Genomic DNA, 13583 nt, shown 5'->3' on the forward strand with positions numbered 1-13583 from the left:
CAGGACGTTAAGCATGATTAGATTGATTGAACTGCCACCATCTACTAGGATCATGAGGACACGAGCAGTGCCAATTTGCATAGTAATAACCAGGCTATCATGATGGATGTTTGAGATTCCCAGCATATCAGTATCATCATAAGTAATTTGAGGTAAATTTCTAGGTTTAAAAGGAGATTTCATTTTGGACTCCCTGGCTATTTTCTTTGCAGCTGAGCTAGTCAGGCAACAAATCTCAAAACCTCGATTGATGAATTTGACTTCATAGATTGGTGGTGCTGGAGGCAGATTGCGTTGTGGCCTTTCCTGATCTTTCCCTGATCCGTTATCATCCCTGTTCTTTGACGGCAATAGATCCGTCAGGTAACATTTCTTTAGGAGTTAAGCCACTCGTCTGCGTAGACCCAGGCATTCCTCTATGGTGTGTCCTATGTCCATGTGAAACTCACACCATCTTGTTGTGTCTTTCCTGGAGTTGGGATTGTCCATCTTTTTGGGCCACTTGACAAAGTCTCCCATGTTGTCAAGCCTTTTGATGAGTCCTGCAGTATCAACAGAGAAGTTATATTCCTGAATAGGTGGATAAGTATAGGATTTACCTCGTTGCTCATAAGCATAGTTGACTTTTGATCTGTCAGGTCTTGTATAGAGTGATGGCATGGAGTTGCTTCCCCTATAGTTAGAGCTTTTCCTGCTAGATCTTTCGTATCCTGAAACACTGTTTGTGGTTTCTGCTTTGAAGCTTTTATCTTCTTCTGGCCTGATGTAGCCAAGTCCTTTTGCCTGGACGTCCATTGGTAGCTCTTGCCTGAATGCTTCAACAGCTATTCCAACATCACATCTGGGGATTGAAAATTTCTCTTTATTGAATCTGGTCAGGAATGCTCTGATTGTTTCGTTATGATTTTGCTTGATTCGATACAGGTCACTGAGTCTCTTCTCGAGCTCCCTGCTACTGGCAAACTCATGGTTGAATGAGTTTATGAGGTCTGTGAAGGACTGGACGCTTCCATTTGGTAGGTTTATGTACAATTGAAGGGCAGGCCCGGTCGGGGTTGTTCCAAAGCCTTTGCACATACACACTTGTCGTAGCTCACTAGGTATAGAGGCTGCTAACATTCTCTGTTTGTAGTAGGCTACATGGTTTTGAGGATCTGCAGTTCCATCATAGGTCCTCATTGATGGTACCACAAACTTTCTACGTAGATCTATCTTATCTATCTTATCCACGAAGGGAGAGTCAGTATAGCTTTCAGGGTTGGCTTCCTCGATGCTTGTGGGTATTCCAGGGATCTTCTCGAAATTCTTATGCAGTTTCTGGAACTTCTAGACCATTGCCTTTATTATGGCTACATTGGTTTGATCTAGGGTAGTTTCTTCATTTAGGGTTTTTTCTGAGTCTGAATCAAGATCTCCTACTTTGGTTTTTGATGGAGTTGGAGTACCAAAGTTGAGAAATCAATATTCCTGATGATTGACGAAAATGGTGTTCCAGGCTGGATCTCCAATTTTGAGTCTGAGGCTTTATCCTCCAACTTTTGCTTCAGGTTGGATTCTGATTCTTTCAGTTTCTGGACTTCAGCTTCAACCTGAGAAATTTTTTGCTCCAGTTGTTCCATTTCCAAAAGTTGTTGCTTGTCGGCAGCCAGTTGTTGTTCTACACTGTCTCCAGTCATTTTTGAAAGGGTATTTCTTTTGTTTGATATTGGGTTTTGATCATTTTTGAGCTAGATGCCCCACGGCGGGCGGCAATTGTTTTAGCAAGATTTTACACAGAGATAATGTCTTGTCATGGGATTATTTTGCAGGGTAATCTAACTCAATAAACAATGCCTGACTAGTATGGTAAATAAGTAAAGAATAAACGATGAAGTGAAATGCAGAGATTTGTATGTGGAAAACCCTGGGAATAAGGGAAAAAATCACGGGCACCAAGCCAGGAGGGATTTTCACTATAGTTTTCTGTATCCTGACAAGGGATCAGCGTGTCAGGCTATAAATAAGTAAGAACGTAAGTAGAATTGACTAGAATGCACACAACAAAATAAGAGTAAATGAGTGAATAATTGATTGCCTTTTGTCTTCCTTTCCTTTGCTATTTATAGTAACTTCTTCTGGTCTTCAACGGCTCTTCCAACGTTCATATGATCGTTCGTGATAATAGGCCTTGTGCCCTATTTACCGGGAAGTGGGTGTTTGACTTCACAACTGCCTGTCCTTATATTTTGCTTGGTTGACTGCTTCATTATTGTTCTACGTTTGTTGAATAGGTCTCCCGTGAAAGTAGGAACTACATTATTGCATTCTGATCATTTCCTGACGCATTCAAGTGATATCCACTATAAGGCTGATATGTATCCCTTCAAGTCTGGCCTGATAGGATGGCCTGATCTGCCTTTCCCTCCTGGCTTACGCCTGTCTAAGTGATGTATGTTTTGTGTTAGGTTGACCTTGTCCAGGCTAACCTGATAGTCTTCGCCTGACATTTGTCTGATCAGGCAGGACAAATCTTGGCCCCAAAGTGGCCAAATTTAACCTTCTATAGTCAATGCACATGCGTCATCCCGTCACAATTCTAGTGGGAATAAGTTCATTTTTATCATTTTTTACTACGGTCGTTCCTCCTTTCTTAGGAACCACTTGGGCTGGACTAACCCATTTAGAGTCGGAAATTGCATAAATAATTCCCGCATTCAACAATTTAATGACCTCGTTTTTAACCACTTCGTGCATGTTCGGATTTTGACGTCTTTGACCTTGGACACATAGTTTATGATCCTCTTCAAGATAAATTCTATGCATGCAAATATATGGGCTTATGCCCTTCAAATCATCAAGTTTATAACCAATGGCTTTCTTGCGAGTTATTAAAACTTGAAACAAAGAAGACAATTGACTCTCACTCAAATGAGCACTAACAATGACTGGGCAAATTTTCGACTCATCTAGAAAAGCATATTTCAAATTAGAGGGGAGGGGTTTAAGTTCGGGTTTTTGTACCTCAAGATCTTGAGGAGTAGAAACCAAACCTATAAATTTCGAGGTTTCCTCCAATGATAGCTCTTCTCCATCCAATTCAAACTCCAAAGCATCCACTTCCTCACATCCAAGCTCATCATCACCTGCAAATGATTCCAATAACAAGAGTGCCTCCAAGGGATCTTTAGCCAAACACTGAGGTATAGAGTCTTCTATAAAAATATCAACAATGTCCAAAACTTCAATAGAATAACAAGACTCCTCAAGTATTCGACTCTTCATGGCACTATTCAAGTTATATGTGACCTTATCGTTACCAACTTCCAAAGTTAACTTACCTTTCTTGACATCAATTACCGCACCCGCGGTATATAGAAAAGCTCTACCCAAAATGATTGGGATTTGTGCATCTTCGGCCATGTCAAGAACCATAAAATCAACCGGAATGAAAAGTTTACCAACTTTAACGGGAACATCCTCCTAAACTCCCAAAGGACATTTTATAGAACGGTCCGCCATTTGCAAAGTGACACTAGTACATTTCAAGAGCACATTCCCATATTTATTTTCAACACCATCAAAAGTCCTCTTCTTAGTTAAAATGTCTTTCATGAACATAGTATACGATGGAATTTTGGTGATTAATTCGGTAAAAGGAACGGTTATCTGTAAATTCTTCACCACTTTCATGAACTTACCGAATTGAGTCTCCTTTTGATGTTTGGTCAATCTATGAGGGAAAGGCACTTTGACTTTTTCCGGAACTTTTACTTCAACATCTTTCTTTGGAAGAGCATCCTCCACATCTTTTACATCTTATATGACAATGGGTTCAACAACCTTCTTTGGAATGGCATCAACTTTCTTTGAGATAGGAAAACCTCCATTTCAACAAGTACCTTCTCACTTTCTTTAGGCATAGGGGGCTCATCATACTTGGTACCACATCTCAAGGTAATAGCTATAACGGTATCATTAGCTGTCTCACCTTGGGATGGTAGTGAAGGATTCATTAATCTCTTATTAGACATTTCTAATAACTATATAATTTTAGTTTAGTCATAAACTAACTAGATCTTATGCATGCATAACAAAATACCAAAGTAAGAAGAAAATCATCGACTTACAAAGGCGGTGCCACACAGTTATACTAATTGGTCTCCTACCAAATTAGTCTTCGAAAAATCCGAGAGCTCCAAGATTGAATTTAGAACCAATGGTAGGATCTACTCCTTAAGGAATTGTACCAAGATAATCACCCTTAATACTAATTTATATATTAACTAGATACATTAAATTAGTGACCTTAAAAATAATCTTATTATTATTTCTATTACTACTTTTAGTAATCTAAATATAAGATTTTGAACAACTTTGTTTTCTATTCTAATACTCAATTTTAGAGAGAAGAGGGGAAGAGTAAGAAGTTGAGTTGTGTAAGAATGAATAAATAACCAAAAGAGAAAAAACTCTCTCTTTTCTTATGGGTGGCCGGATGACCTTGGGTAGTATGCCCAATCCATGCTCATTTTTATTCTTCTCAAGATGTAAAGTGTAGGGCTAGTAATTAGGTCTATTAGAGACATCATCATTGTGCTTAATTCTCAATTAGAGCAACAATTATGTCCTAAAACTCCCCAACCCCCTCCACTCACACGACACCCTTGAGATAAAAGGGTCCATTTTAAGATTGTCAATTGTTCAATTTGTGTAGTGTGACATATTGGACATGTTACTAGACATGTTATTAAATAATGCATTTTTAACTTATTAAAACTCATTATATTAACAAAATAAATCACATACAAAAATTAACTTGTAATTCACAATTACAAGTACTTAAAATGGGTCATAGAATTATAAATCACAACAACTTGTATTTATAATAAACCATTCATTCTTATTATAATTGTTTCTTAAACAATTAATAAACCTAAGTAATCAAACAATTTTACATTACTTAGAACGAATTTTATTTAATCGAATTATAATAAGATACGTAATCTCATTCACAAAACCATTTGTTCAATTTTAAGGAATTAATTAACTTGTATCATCATACAATTAACTAATTAATTAATCAATTAAGAGTGTTACCCTAGAGGTATGACCTTAAGGGATCAACTGATCACCACCGTCATACGACAGTAATGTCAAACTCTAGTCAGCCAATCATTACCGATTAATGTGGATTCTTATTATGAGATTTAAACATGTGATCTCATTATTGTCGAGGACAGATAATCCAACAATCTCCCACTTTTTCGCGACTAGTGTGCGTCACCAATTCTCTTATCCCATTACTATCTCCCACTCAATGCAAGGTGTCTTGCAGGTCATACTTGCATTTGATCATATCATGAGTGGATTCCTCAATCTAGAGAATAACTGTCTGACCGTAATTATCTACCATAGATACCTTCCGAGCGTGGCCACGCATTTCCAGTTCATTACTCCTCGAGTAACCTTGAGATATAAGATAACCCTGACTAGGGATGGACAATTCCTATTGCACTCTTCCCTTCGAATAGCCACAGGTCATTATGACCCAAAACATGCCCATTTGACCCCAATTATGAAAGTCGTAGAACATAAATCAAAGTCATTCTGAAACTGTGCCATCTTAGGCGAACAGTCTTTAGTCAAAGAATCGACTCATAAGAATACTATAGCAGCTCTTGCCACATCCAGGCTATAAAAATTGCTAGAACTCTATAAGCGGTCATTGCCCGACAGAGTGTCTTATATAGTCTGTCTATGTGATCGAGTAGTCATCTCTGATGACTCTATGTCACTCGAACTTGCCATCAATCACATTACACTCTAGTTACTTCGAGAAGTCACCTCATATAAGCAACCAGGGGCGAATACTATGTTAATCCAGTTCACTTTAATAGGGTTCAATGTTGTCCTTACAACCTATTTGGATATAACAAAGTAATAAAAGAGTTTTAATAAAACTCAAACGATGAATGCATTATCACATATGTAAAATTGATATCATATCAATTGCTACATAATCTATAATCTGTACTTAATATTGAATACAACTATACATCTCAACTTAATTGAAATGGCATGACTTATCATGCTTAGCCTGTAAAAAGGCCTTGGTTAGCAAGTTTTAGCAACACTTTCTACTTTCCCTAACCTTATACCATTTCCCTTTGTATAATCTTTATTATAACAACCTTTTGAGTACATGTCCATATCCAATCTAGAGATAGGTTCCTTAGCCTTGGAATCACTCCCACTGTCCTCACAGTGTGTAGGGATAGGACCTTCGGTTGTTAGAACGAACTACCATGGTTCCTCTAATTCATAAAATCGAATCCTAATAACATCCCTTCCTGCTTGCATTTTTTCATAATTGCAAGTGTACTCAATTTTCGTTGTAAATCTCTCATTGTTCTACTGCCTAGAGCATATCTAGCAGATATCCTCCTTAAATAATATAGCCAAGATGGTTCTCTAACCATCCTTATGTGTTTAAAACATGGTTTTTGTGTAACTCCTTGCACATAAATCCATATCAATTCTAATCACTTAGCTTTATATCTTTAGTGCTTCAAGAGTACTAACCAATGAACTATATGGCGATATAGAGTCTTCTCTCAAATCTCGTCATACTCCAAGTATACGAAATTTAAGAATGGTGATACATCTAAACGTAATGAATTAATCCCGCAGCGAAAGCAAGTGGATTCAGTTTCTACATGTTCAATACCTTTGAACTTGACTAGACTCTTATCAATATAAGAATATTCATTTAACGCCAATATCCTCTTAAAACTATCTTTATAGGTCTGGATACCTTAGAGATGTATTATTCCTTTCCTATGTCTTTCATTATTCACAATGATCAATATGTCCCTTACATATAAGACTAATAACACCAAATTACTCCCACTAAACTCCATGTATAAACAGAACTACTCGACAATTCGAGAAATATTTATCACATGATCAAAACATACAATTCAACTCCTTGTCATCTACTTAAGACTTCCTCTTAAGTTCGCATCCTACTTTAGGATAGTTGCCATTTAAAAAACTCATGCAAGATGATTTTAAAATCCAACTATATCAAATCATATCCGAATACAATGAAGCATTGTTGTTGCGTGCAAAACCCTTTGCCACCAACCAACCAAGCTAAATAAATATTTTCATGTTTATGCTTGCTTCGGACTTTTGCGGAATTGAAACTAGATAGAGCATCATAATAAGTTACAGGTTGGTTATTTTTAAAATAACATGACTCCTGTCCACTTAGATTTCGAAGAAATATTTACTGATTTTGACCAGGAAGGAACGTCTTCCTACGTCTTATTCTCAGTTTGTGGCTCTTAAACATTTTATCCCACTCTGTCTAAAAGAAATAATCCTCATTTCTCTAATAGACAGCATCACGAGCCACAAACCCTTTGTTCTCGTGATCATGTAGGAAGTGTGACCACATGTTCACTATCGAAAAGGCTACAATTTAGGTACCATGCCTAACCATATCACATATGAAATGTAGATAATTGCTTTAATTATGTTTAGTTTTAGTGGAATAAGTAAATACTGGACAAATTGTGATAGAAACTACTTCCAACTTTATAGTAAAGATTCAATCATATTATAATGAAAGTGAACTTGTGATACCATATGACACTCCTTTTGGTCCATATAAAAATCTTCACTTTATTGTTCCCTATATTAATAAAGTAACAATACTTTGGTTTTATTCTTTAGGTTTTGATACTTTTTAAATATTCATTTGAACTTATTCAAAGAATTTCTCTTCTTACCTCATTAAGTGGATACCAAGTATCTACCTAGTTCGTTGGTAAAAGAGATGAAGAAGTAATAACCCTTTCTGATTAAATTGTATTCGACCATACACTTCTAAGTGTAAATGGGACGAATATCTTGTTCTATTCATACTTATTTTCTAGAAAGAGGTAATGAATTAATCTTGCTTTGAATACAAGATTTGCATACATACCAAGAGATTCCCAATCAAATGATTGGGACACTAGTCAAAACTTGTCTCTAAATGCAATTTCAATCGAGAAGCGAGAAATAATTGGGGTCACCAATTTGAGTTTTATACAATGAATACACTATAACACCTATATGTCTACACATGAAATGGCAACTACCCTAGTTCCATTCAAGTAAATTTCTGAATTTATTCTTGCTAGTCGTCGTACGATTATTCAACGTTAGTATTCTAAGGATTTATAAAACCCTCGGATTGTGTTATGAACACATCCTCCTCTAAATACCCATTTAGAAAGGTGGTTTTGACAACCCTTTGCCATATTTCATAATCATGAAATGTGGTATTTTCTAACATTGTTCACAAATTTGTATCAAATACTCATGGCGTGATAATTCACAAGAAGGCCATGTCAATGTCATACTTATTCAAGAAGGAATATGTTGGTGTCACACGATCAACTTCCTTGATCTTTACATATTAGGGATTTGTTTCTATTTTAGTGTCTAACACCTTCTCTTTCGAGCCTAGTTCTATCCTTAACAATTAAGATAGATACTTTACTTCTTATTGCTCCCACTCACTTTAAGAATTTCCATTTGATGAAGACTTATCTTCATATAAATTCCTAGTTAGTCCTTCACAAGGATGAACTTTAATGTGGTATTTGGTCAATTAAATTTTTTAACAAATTAATTTACCAATTTTACATTGTCATGTTCTTAACTACTTAAGTGCATGATGACAAGTGTTTAGGTTGAGCAATAAGACTTTTGAACCATGGATGCATAGAAGAAGTTATTCAAAACATCTTTTGACCAAGTACTACTTCTATTCATATTCTTCACAAGAGATTATAGGTATGTTAGGAATTTAAGATGTTAATCATATATTTGCATAGGACTATTCTTATCGAGTTCTATGGAATAGAACAATTCTTATGGATCTAGTCCACAACCTATGATACGGTTCATTTTAGAAAGAGATTATATTTGTCGTAAGTAGTAGTGGTTTAGCGGAGACTCATGTTACAATCGAGTTGATATAATATATGAGTAGGAGCGATAATAAAGAACAACATAAAACAACGAAATAGTGGGAAAAACAAACATTCATGGTTATAAATAAAAACATTTAAGAATGTTTTAGCATTTATATAGTGACCTCTACCCAACTATTATAAATGATCCCAAGATCCAAATTCATATTAACTCGGGCACGGTGAGCCGATTCATCCCTCATCAATATAACTCGGTAGATTAACTCTTTAATTGATTCTAATTCTAGAACTCTCGGTCGATAAAATTACTTTTAATATATATCTTTAGCCCGGAACAAATGCGACTACGGTCACGAATACTTCTGTTGAGCTCAATCTAAATTTTGATGTAGTAACAATTTACCACCCACTTACCCAATGTAACAAGTTTAGCACCCCGGTGAGCCGAGCCTACTTCCTTTTGAAATTGGGATTCATGGTTGTACTATTTGGTAAGGCTAATTCTCAATTATTATTTAGTGAGAGGTCTTGTCAATTTATTATCTATCACGTTTTAAGTAAACTAAAGCGGTAAACTACGATAATTATAATTGACACGGTCGATGACTCGATTAAATAATATGCATGTGTAGTTATGGCGATTTGGCTATGCATGCAAACATATAAAACAAATGCAAAGCATAAAGATAAAATCCTAGTATGGCCTTCCTAAAATAGTAAATCAAATAAATTATATACAAATTCGGAAACCAACTCCTTTGGTCCCTTGAACTTCATTTGGCACGCACTTCTAGGCAACACCGTATTTGATGGACCACCTTCTTGAATTGCACCGTCTTCAAGGAACTCCGGAATAAAAATTACATAGCTTTCTACTTTATACAATATAAAATAAAAACAAAACTGAATAAATAAATAAAAGTGATACGAGATCACATTAATTACATCCAAATCGATATCCCCACTTATTTCGGGAAATACCAATTAAAACTAAGGCCATACTAATTACTAAGTACAAATTACATAATTCAAAAATTATATAAAATAAAATATGACAATCATACTAAAAGCAGCATTAATATATGTATGAAACATACCATGTGAAATGCCAAATCGCCCTATTTAAGCTAATATCGTATATCCGTTCCGGTTTTATGGATTAGTGTGACATTTAACCTTTTAAAATCACACAATATTACATAAATTATATCTATGTCCAAGTTAATTACCCTAACCTTCTTATGACTTAAAATTTAGTCTTCACTAAATATTTGATAATAATTCAACTTGATATTATATAATTGCTCTTTAATCACTATTATACATAATAATAAGGAAATAATTCCCAAAAAGTCATAAAAATTCGAAAATTTCAAAATCATAATTTTGTAAACTCTAGAAAATTCCCAACATTCCAAAACTTTAATAAAATTTGCCCTTAGATTATTTTAATATATTTCACAAATAAATCGTATAAAATATAATTTTAACCTTTTAATTCCAAATTAAACATAAAATTATCCAATAAATCAAAATCAAATTTTTTAATATTCTTACGAGTTTCTAGAACCTGGAAATGATAAACTTTAATCCAAAAAGTCGAATTTTTATATTAGTGACTATTAAAGTTGCTATTTATCAATTTATATCCCATAAAAATTAATAACCATTAAAATCATACGAATTTTAGCATGCAATTTCAGATCTGATGTTCATATCATATATGCAACATTTGAAAAAAAATTCATGCCATAAAATTCAATTTAGCTATTTTTGCCAAAATAGTCACTATTTATTCGATTTTTACATCTAAAAATCATAAATCATGCAAAATTAAATCATTTGATCTAAAAATTTACATACAGTGTGTAAATATTGCATGTGACAACATACTAAATTTTTATGGGTAGAAACAAAGTCTAACCATTTTTAACATAAATACTTCTATTTAATCAACTTTTAACATGTAAAAATCATAAATAATGCTATATAAAACTATTTTATATGAAATTTTATATGCAACTTTTAAAATATGCATGTGAGGTCATGTAAAAAGTTCAAGGTCAGAATCAAAATCTAACTAATTTTAACACTTTAATTGTCATTTTACTCAATAAAATGTGATAAAAATACTAATAATCATTTTAAAGAGAAATAAATTACCATAAATCATCAAAATGACCTAAAACCAATTTAGGACCAGATTGATTAACATGCAAAATTTTTGTTGCATTTGTATTCATAAATCACAAATTTTAAGTTTTATATGTTAACATATTAACTCGGAAAAACAAAACCGACTATGTATGCAACAACTCTTGCTATGATACCAATTGAAGGATTCATTAATCTCTTATTAGACATTTCTAATAACTTTATATTTTTAGTTTAGTCATAAACTAACTAGATCTTATGCATGCATAACAAAATAACAAAGTAAGAAGAAAATCATCGACTTACAAAGGTGGTGCCACACGGTTATACTAATTGGTCTCCTACCAAATTAGTCTTCGAAAAATCCGAGAGCTCCAATTATGAATTTAGACCCAATGGTAGGATCTACTCCTTAAGGAATTGTACCAAGATAATCACCCTTAATACTAATTTATATATTAACTAGATACATTAAATTAGTGACCTTAAAAATAATCTTATTATTATTTCTATTACTACTTTTAGTAATCTAAATATAAGATTTTGAACAACTGTATTTTCTATTCTAAAACTCAATTTTATAGAGAAGAGTAGAAGAGTAAGAAGTTGAGTTGTGTAAGAATGAATGAATAATCAAAAAGAGAAAAAACTCTCTCTTTTCCTATGGGTGGCCAGATGGCCTTGGGTAGTATGCCCAATCCATGCTCATTTTTCTTCTCAAGATGTAGAGTGTAGGGCTAGTAATTAGGTCTATTAGAGACATCATCAATCTGCTTAATTCTCAATTACAGCAACAATTATGTCCTAAAACTCCCCAGCCCCCTCCACTCACAACACACCCTTGAGATAAAAGGGTCCATTTTAAGATTGTCAATTTTTCAATTTGTGTAGTGTGACATATTGGACATGTTACTAGACATGTTATTAAATAATGCATTTTTAACTTATTAAAAATCATTATATTAACAAAATAAATCACATACAAAAATTAACTAGTAATTCACAATTACAAGTACTTAAAATGGGTCATAGAATTATAAATCACAACAACTTGTATTTATAATAAACCATTCATTCTTATTATAATTGTTTCATAAACAATTAATAAACCTAAGTAATAAAACAATTTTATATTACTTAGAACGAATCTTATTTAATCGAATTACAATAAGATACGTAATCTCACTCACAAAACCATTTGTTCAATTTTAAGGAATTAATTAACTTGTATCATCATACAATTAATTAATTAATCAATTAAAAGTGTTACCCTAGAGGTATGACCTTAAGGGATCAACTGATCACCACCGTCAAAGCCGGTGGCTTCAACTTACCTCTAGCATTCGAAAGGATGAGATAGGTTGGTCCTACCTTACAGGATCAATCTAGTTTTATTACCTTATCAAAAAAAAAAAAAAAATTGTTCACTACCGTCATACGACAGTAGTGTCAAACTCTAGTCAGCCAATCATTACTGGTTAATGTGGATCAGTTGACAATAAAATATTACTTTCCCTCATGTATTCTTATTATGAGATTTAACATGTGATCGCATTATTGTCGAGGAAACATACTCCAACAGGTAGTTGACCCGTCCTCCTTTGAGAGCTAGAAGAGGCTAGTTGAGCCATTTGATTCTCTAGCATTTTGATGGCGGCATTGTGAGCTTGATCACTCTTTTGCATCTAAGCCAACAATTCAGATTGAGTCTTAGCCATTTGCATCACCAAAGCCTCAACTTTTCTCTCCCCCTGGTCTTTTTGTTGGTAATTTGAAGATTGACCTTTAGTTGGTTGGAAGTTTAGTTGAGGTGGCCTTTGATTTTGATTTTGGCTTTGATTTTGATTTGGATAACCCGATGGATTGTAAAACCTTTGTTGTTGTGGAATGAAGGTATTTTGTTGTTGTTGCGGCACAAAAATAATTTGTGGTTGTTGGGACACAAAAGTATTTTGTGGTTGAGGATTTAGCACATTTGCGCTTTTGTAAGGCAAATTTGGGTGGTACTTGGTATTAGGATTGTGAGTATTTAAAAAAGTACCCGGTGGAAATGAATTTTGTCTAAAACTTTGAAAGACATTTACCTCCTCAATGGTGGCCCTACACAAGGCGGTGCAATGTCCCGCACCTACGGAACCTTCACAAACAAGTATTTGGCCGGTAGTGGACAAATCATTGACTTGTTAAAGAGATGAAGCCGCACTTTGGGCCTCCAATTTTTGTTGAAGCAAGGCAATTTGAGTCTTCAAGACGGATGTATCGGAAGACTCCTCCTTAGTTTTTAGTGGTGTACTTCGGGAATTGACATATTGCGAATCATGAATCACCATGGATTCAATTGTAGCATGAGGAATATCGGTGTCAATTTGATCAAAACTCCCATTGTTAGCATAATCGAAAACACGACGAGACGTGGCACAACATCCATTGTAGAATGTACTAGCGAGAAACCAAGGATCC

At 34.4% G+C, this 13583-nt stretch overlaps 1 protein-coding gene across 1 annotated transcript; it reads right to left on the reverse strand.

Annotated features, from left to right (window-relative positions):
• Nucleotides 1-381: 381 nt before the first annotated feature.
• LOC141617102 (uncharacterized) lies at nucleotides 382-1676 on the reverse strand. Its single transcript, XM_074434278.1, has 2 exons — nucleotides 1446-1676; nucleotides 382-1326 (listed from the first exon to the last, which is right to left on the reverse strand). The coding sequence occupies exons 1-2, from the start codon at nucleotides 1674-1676 to the stop codon at nucleotides 382-384; spliced, it is 1176 nt and encodes a 391-aa protein (XP_074290379.1).
• Between the last annotated feature and the right edge of the window lie 11907 nt (nucleotides 1677-13583).

Source organism: Silene latifolia, chromosome X (assembly GCF_048544455.1).
Source record: "Silene latifolia isolate original U9 population chromosome X, ASM4854445v1, whole genome shotgun sequence".
Taxonomy (NCBI): domain Eukaryota; kingdom Viridiplantae; phylum Streptophyta; class Magnoliopsida; order Caryophyllales; family Caryophyllaceae; genus Silene; species Silene latifolia.

Bases quoted from the DNA above. Each gene is read 5' to 3' on its own strand.
- LOC141617102 (XM_074434278.1), bottom strand. From the start codon at position 1,676: ATGACTGGAGACAGTGTAGAACAACAACTGGCTGCCGACAAGCAACAA. The intron at 1,327-1,445 runs GTACTCCAACTC...GCAATGGTCTAG, and splicing joins ATATTGATTTCTCAACTTTG to AAGTTCCAGAAACTGCATAA.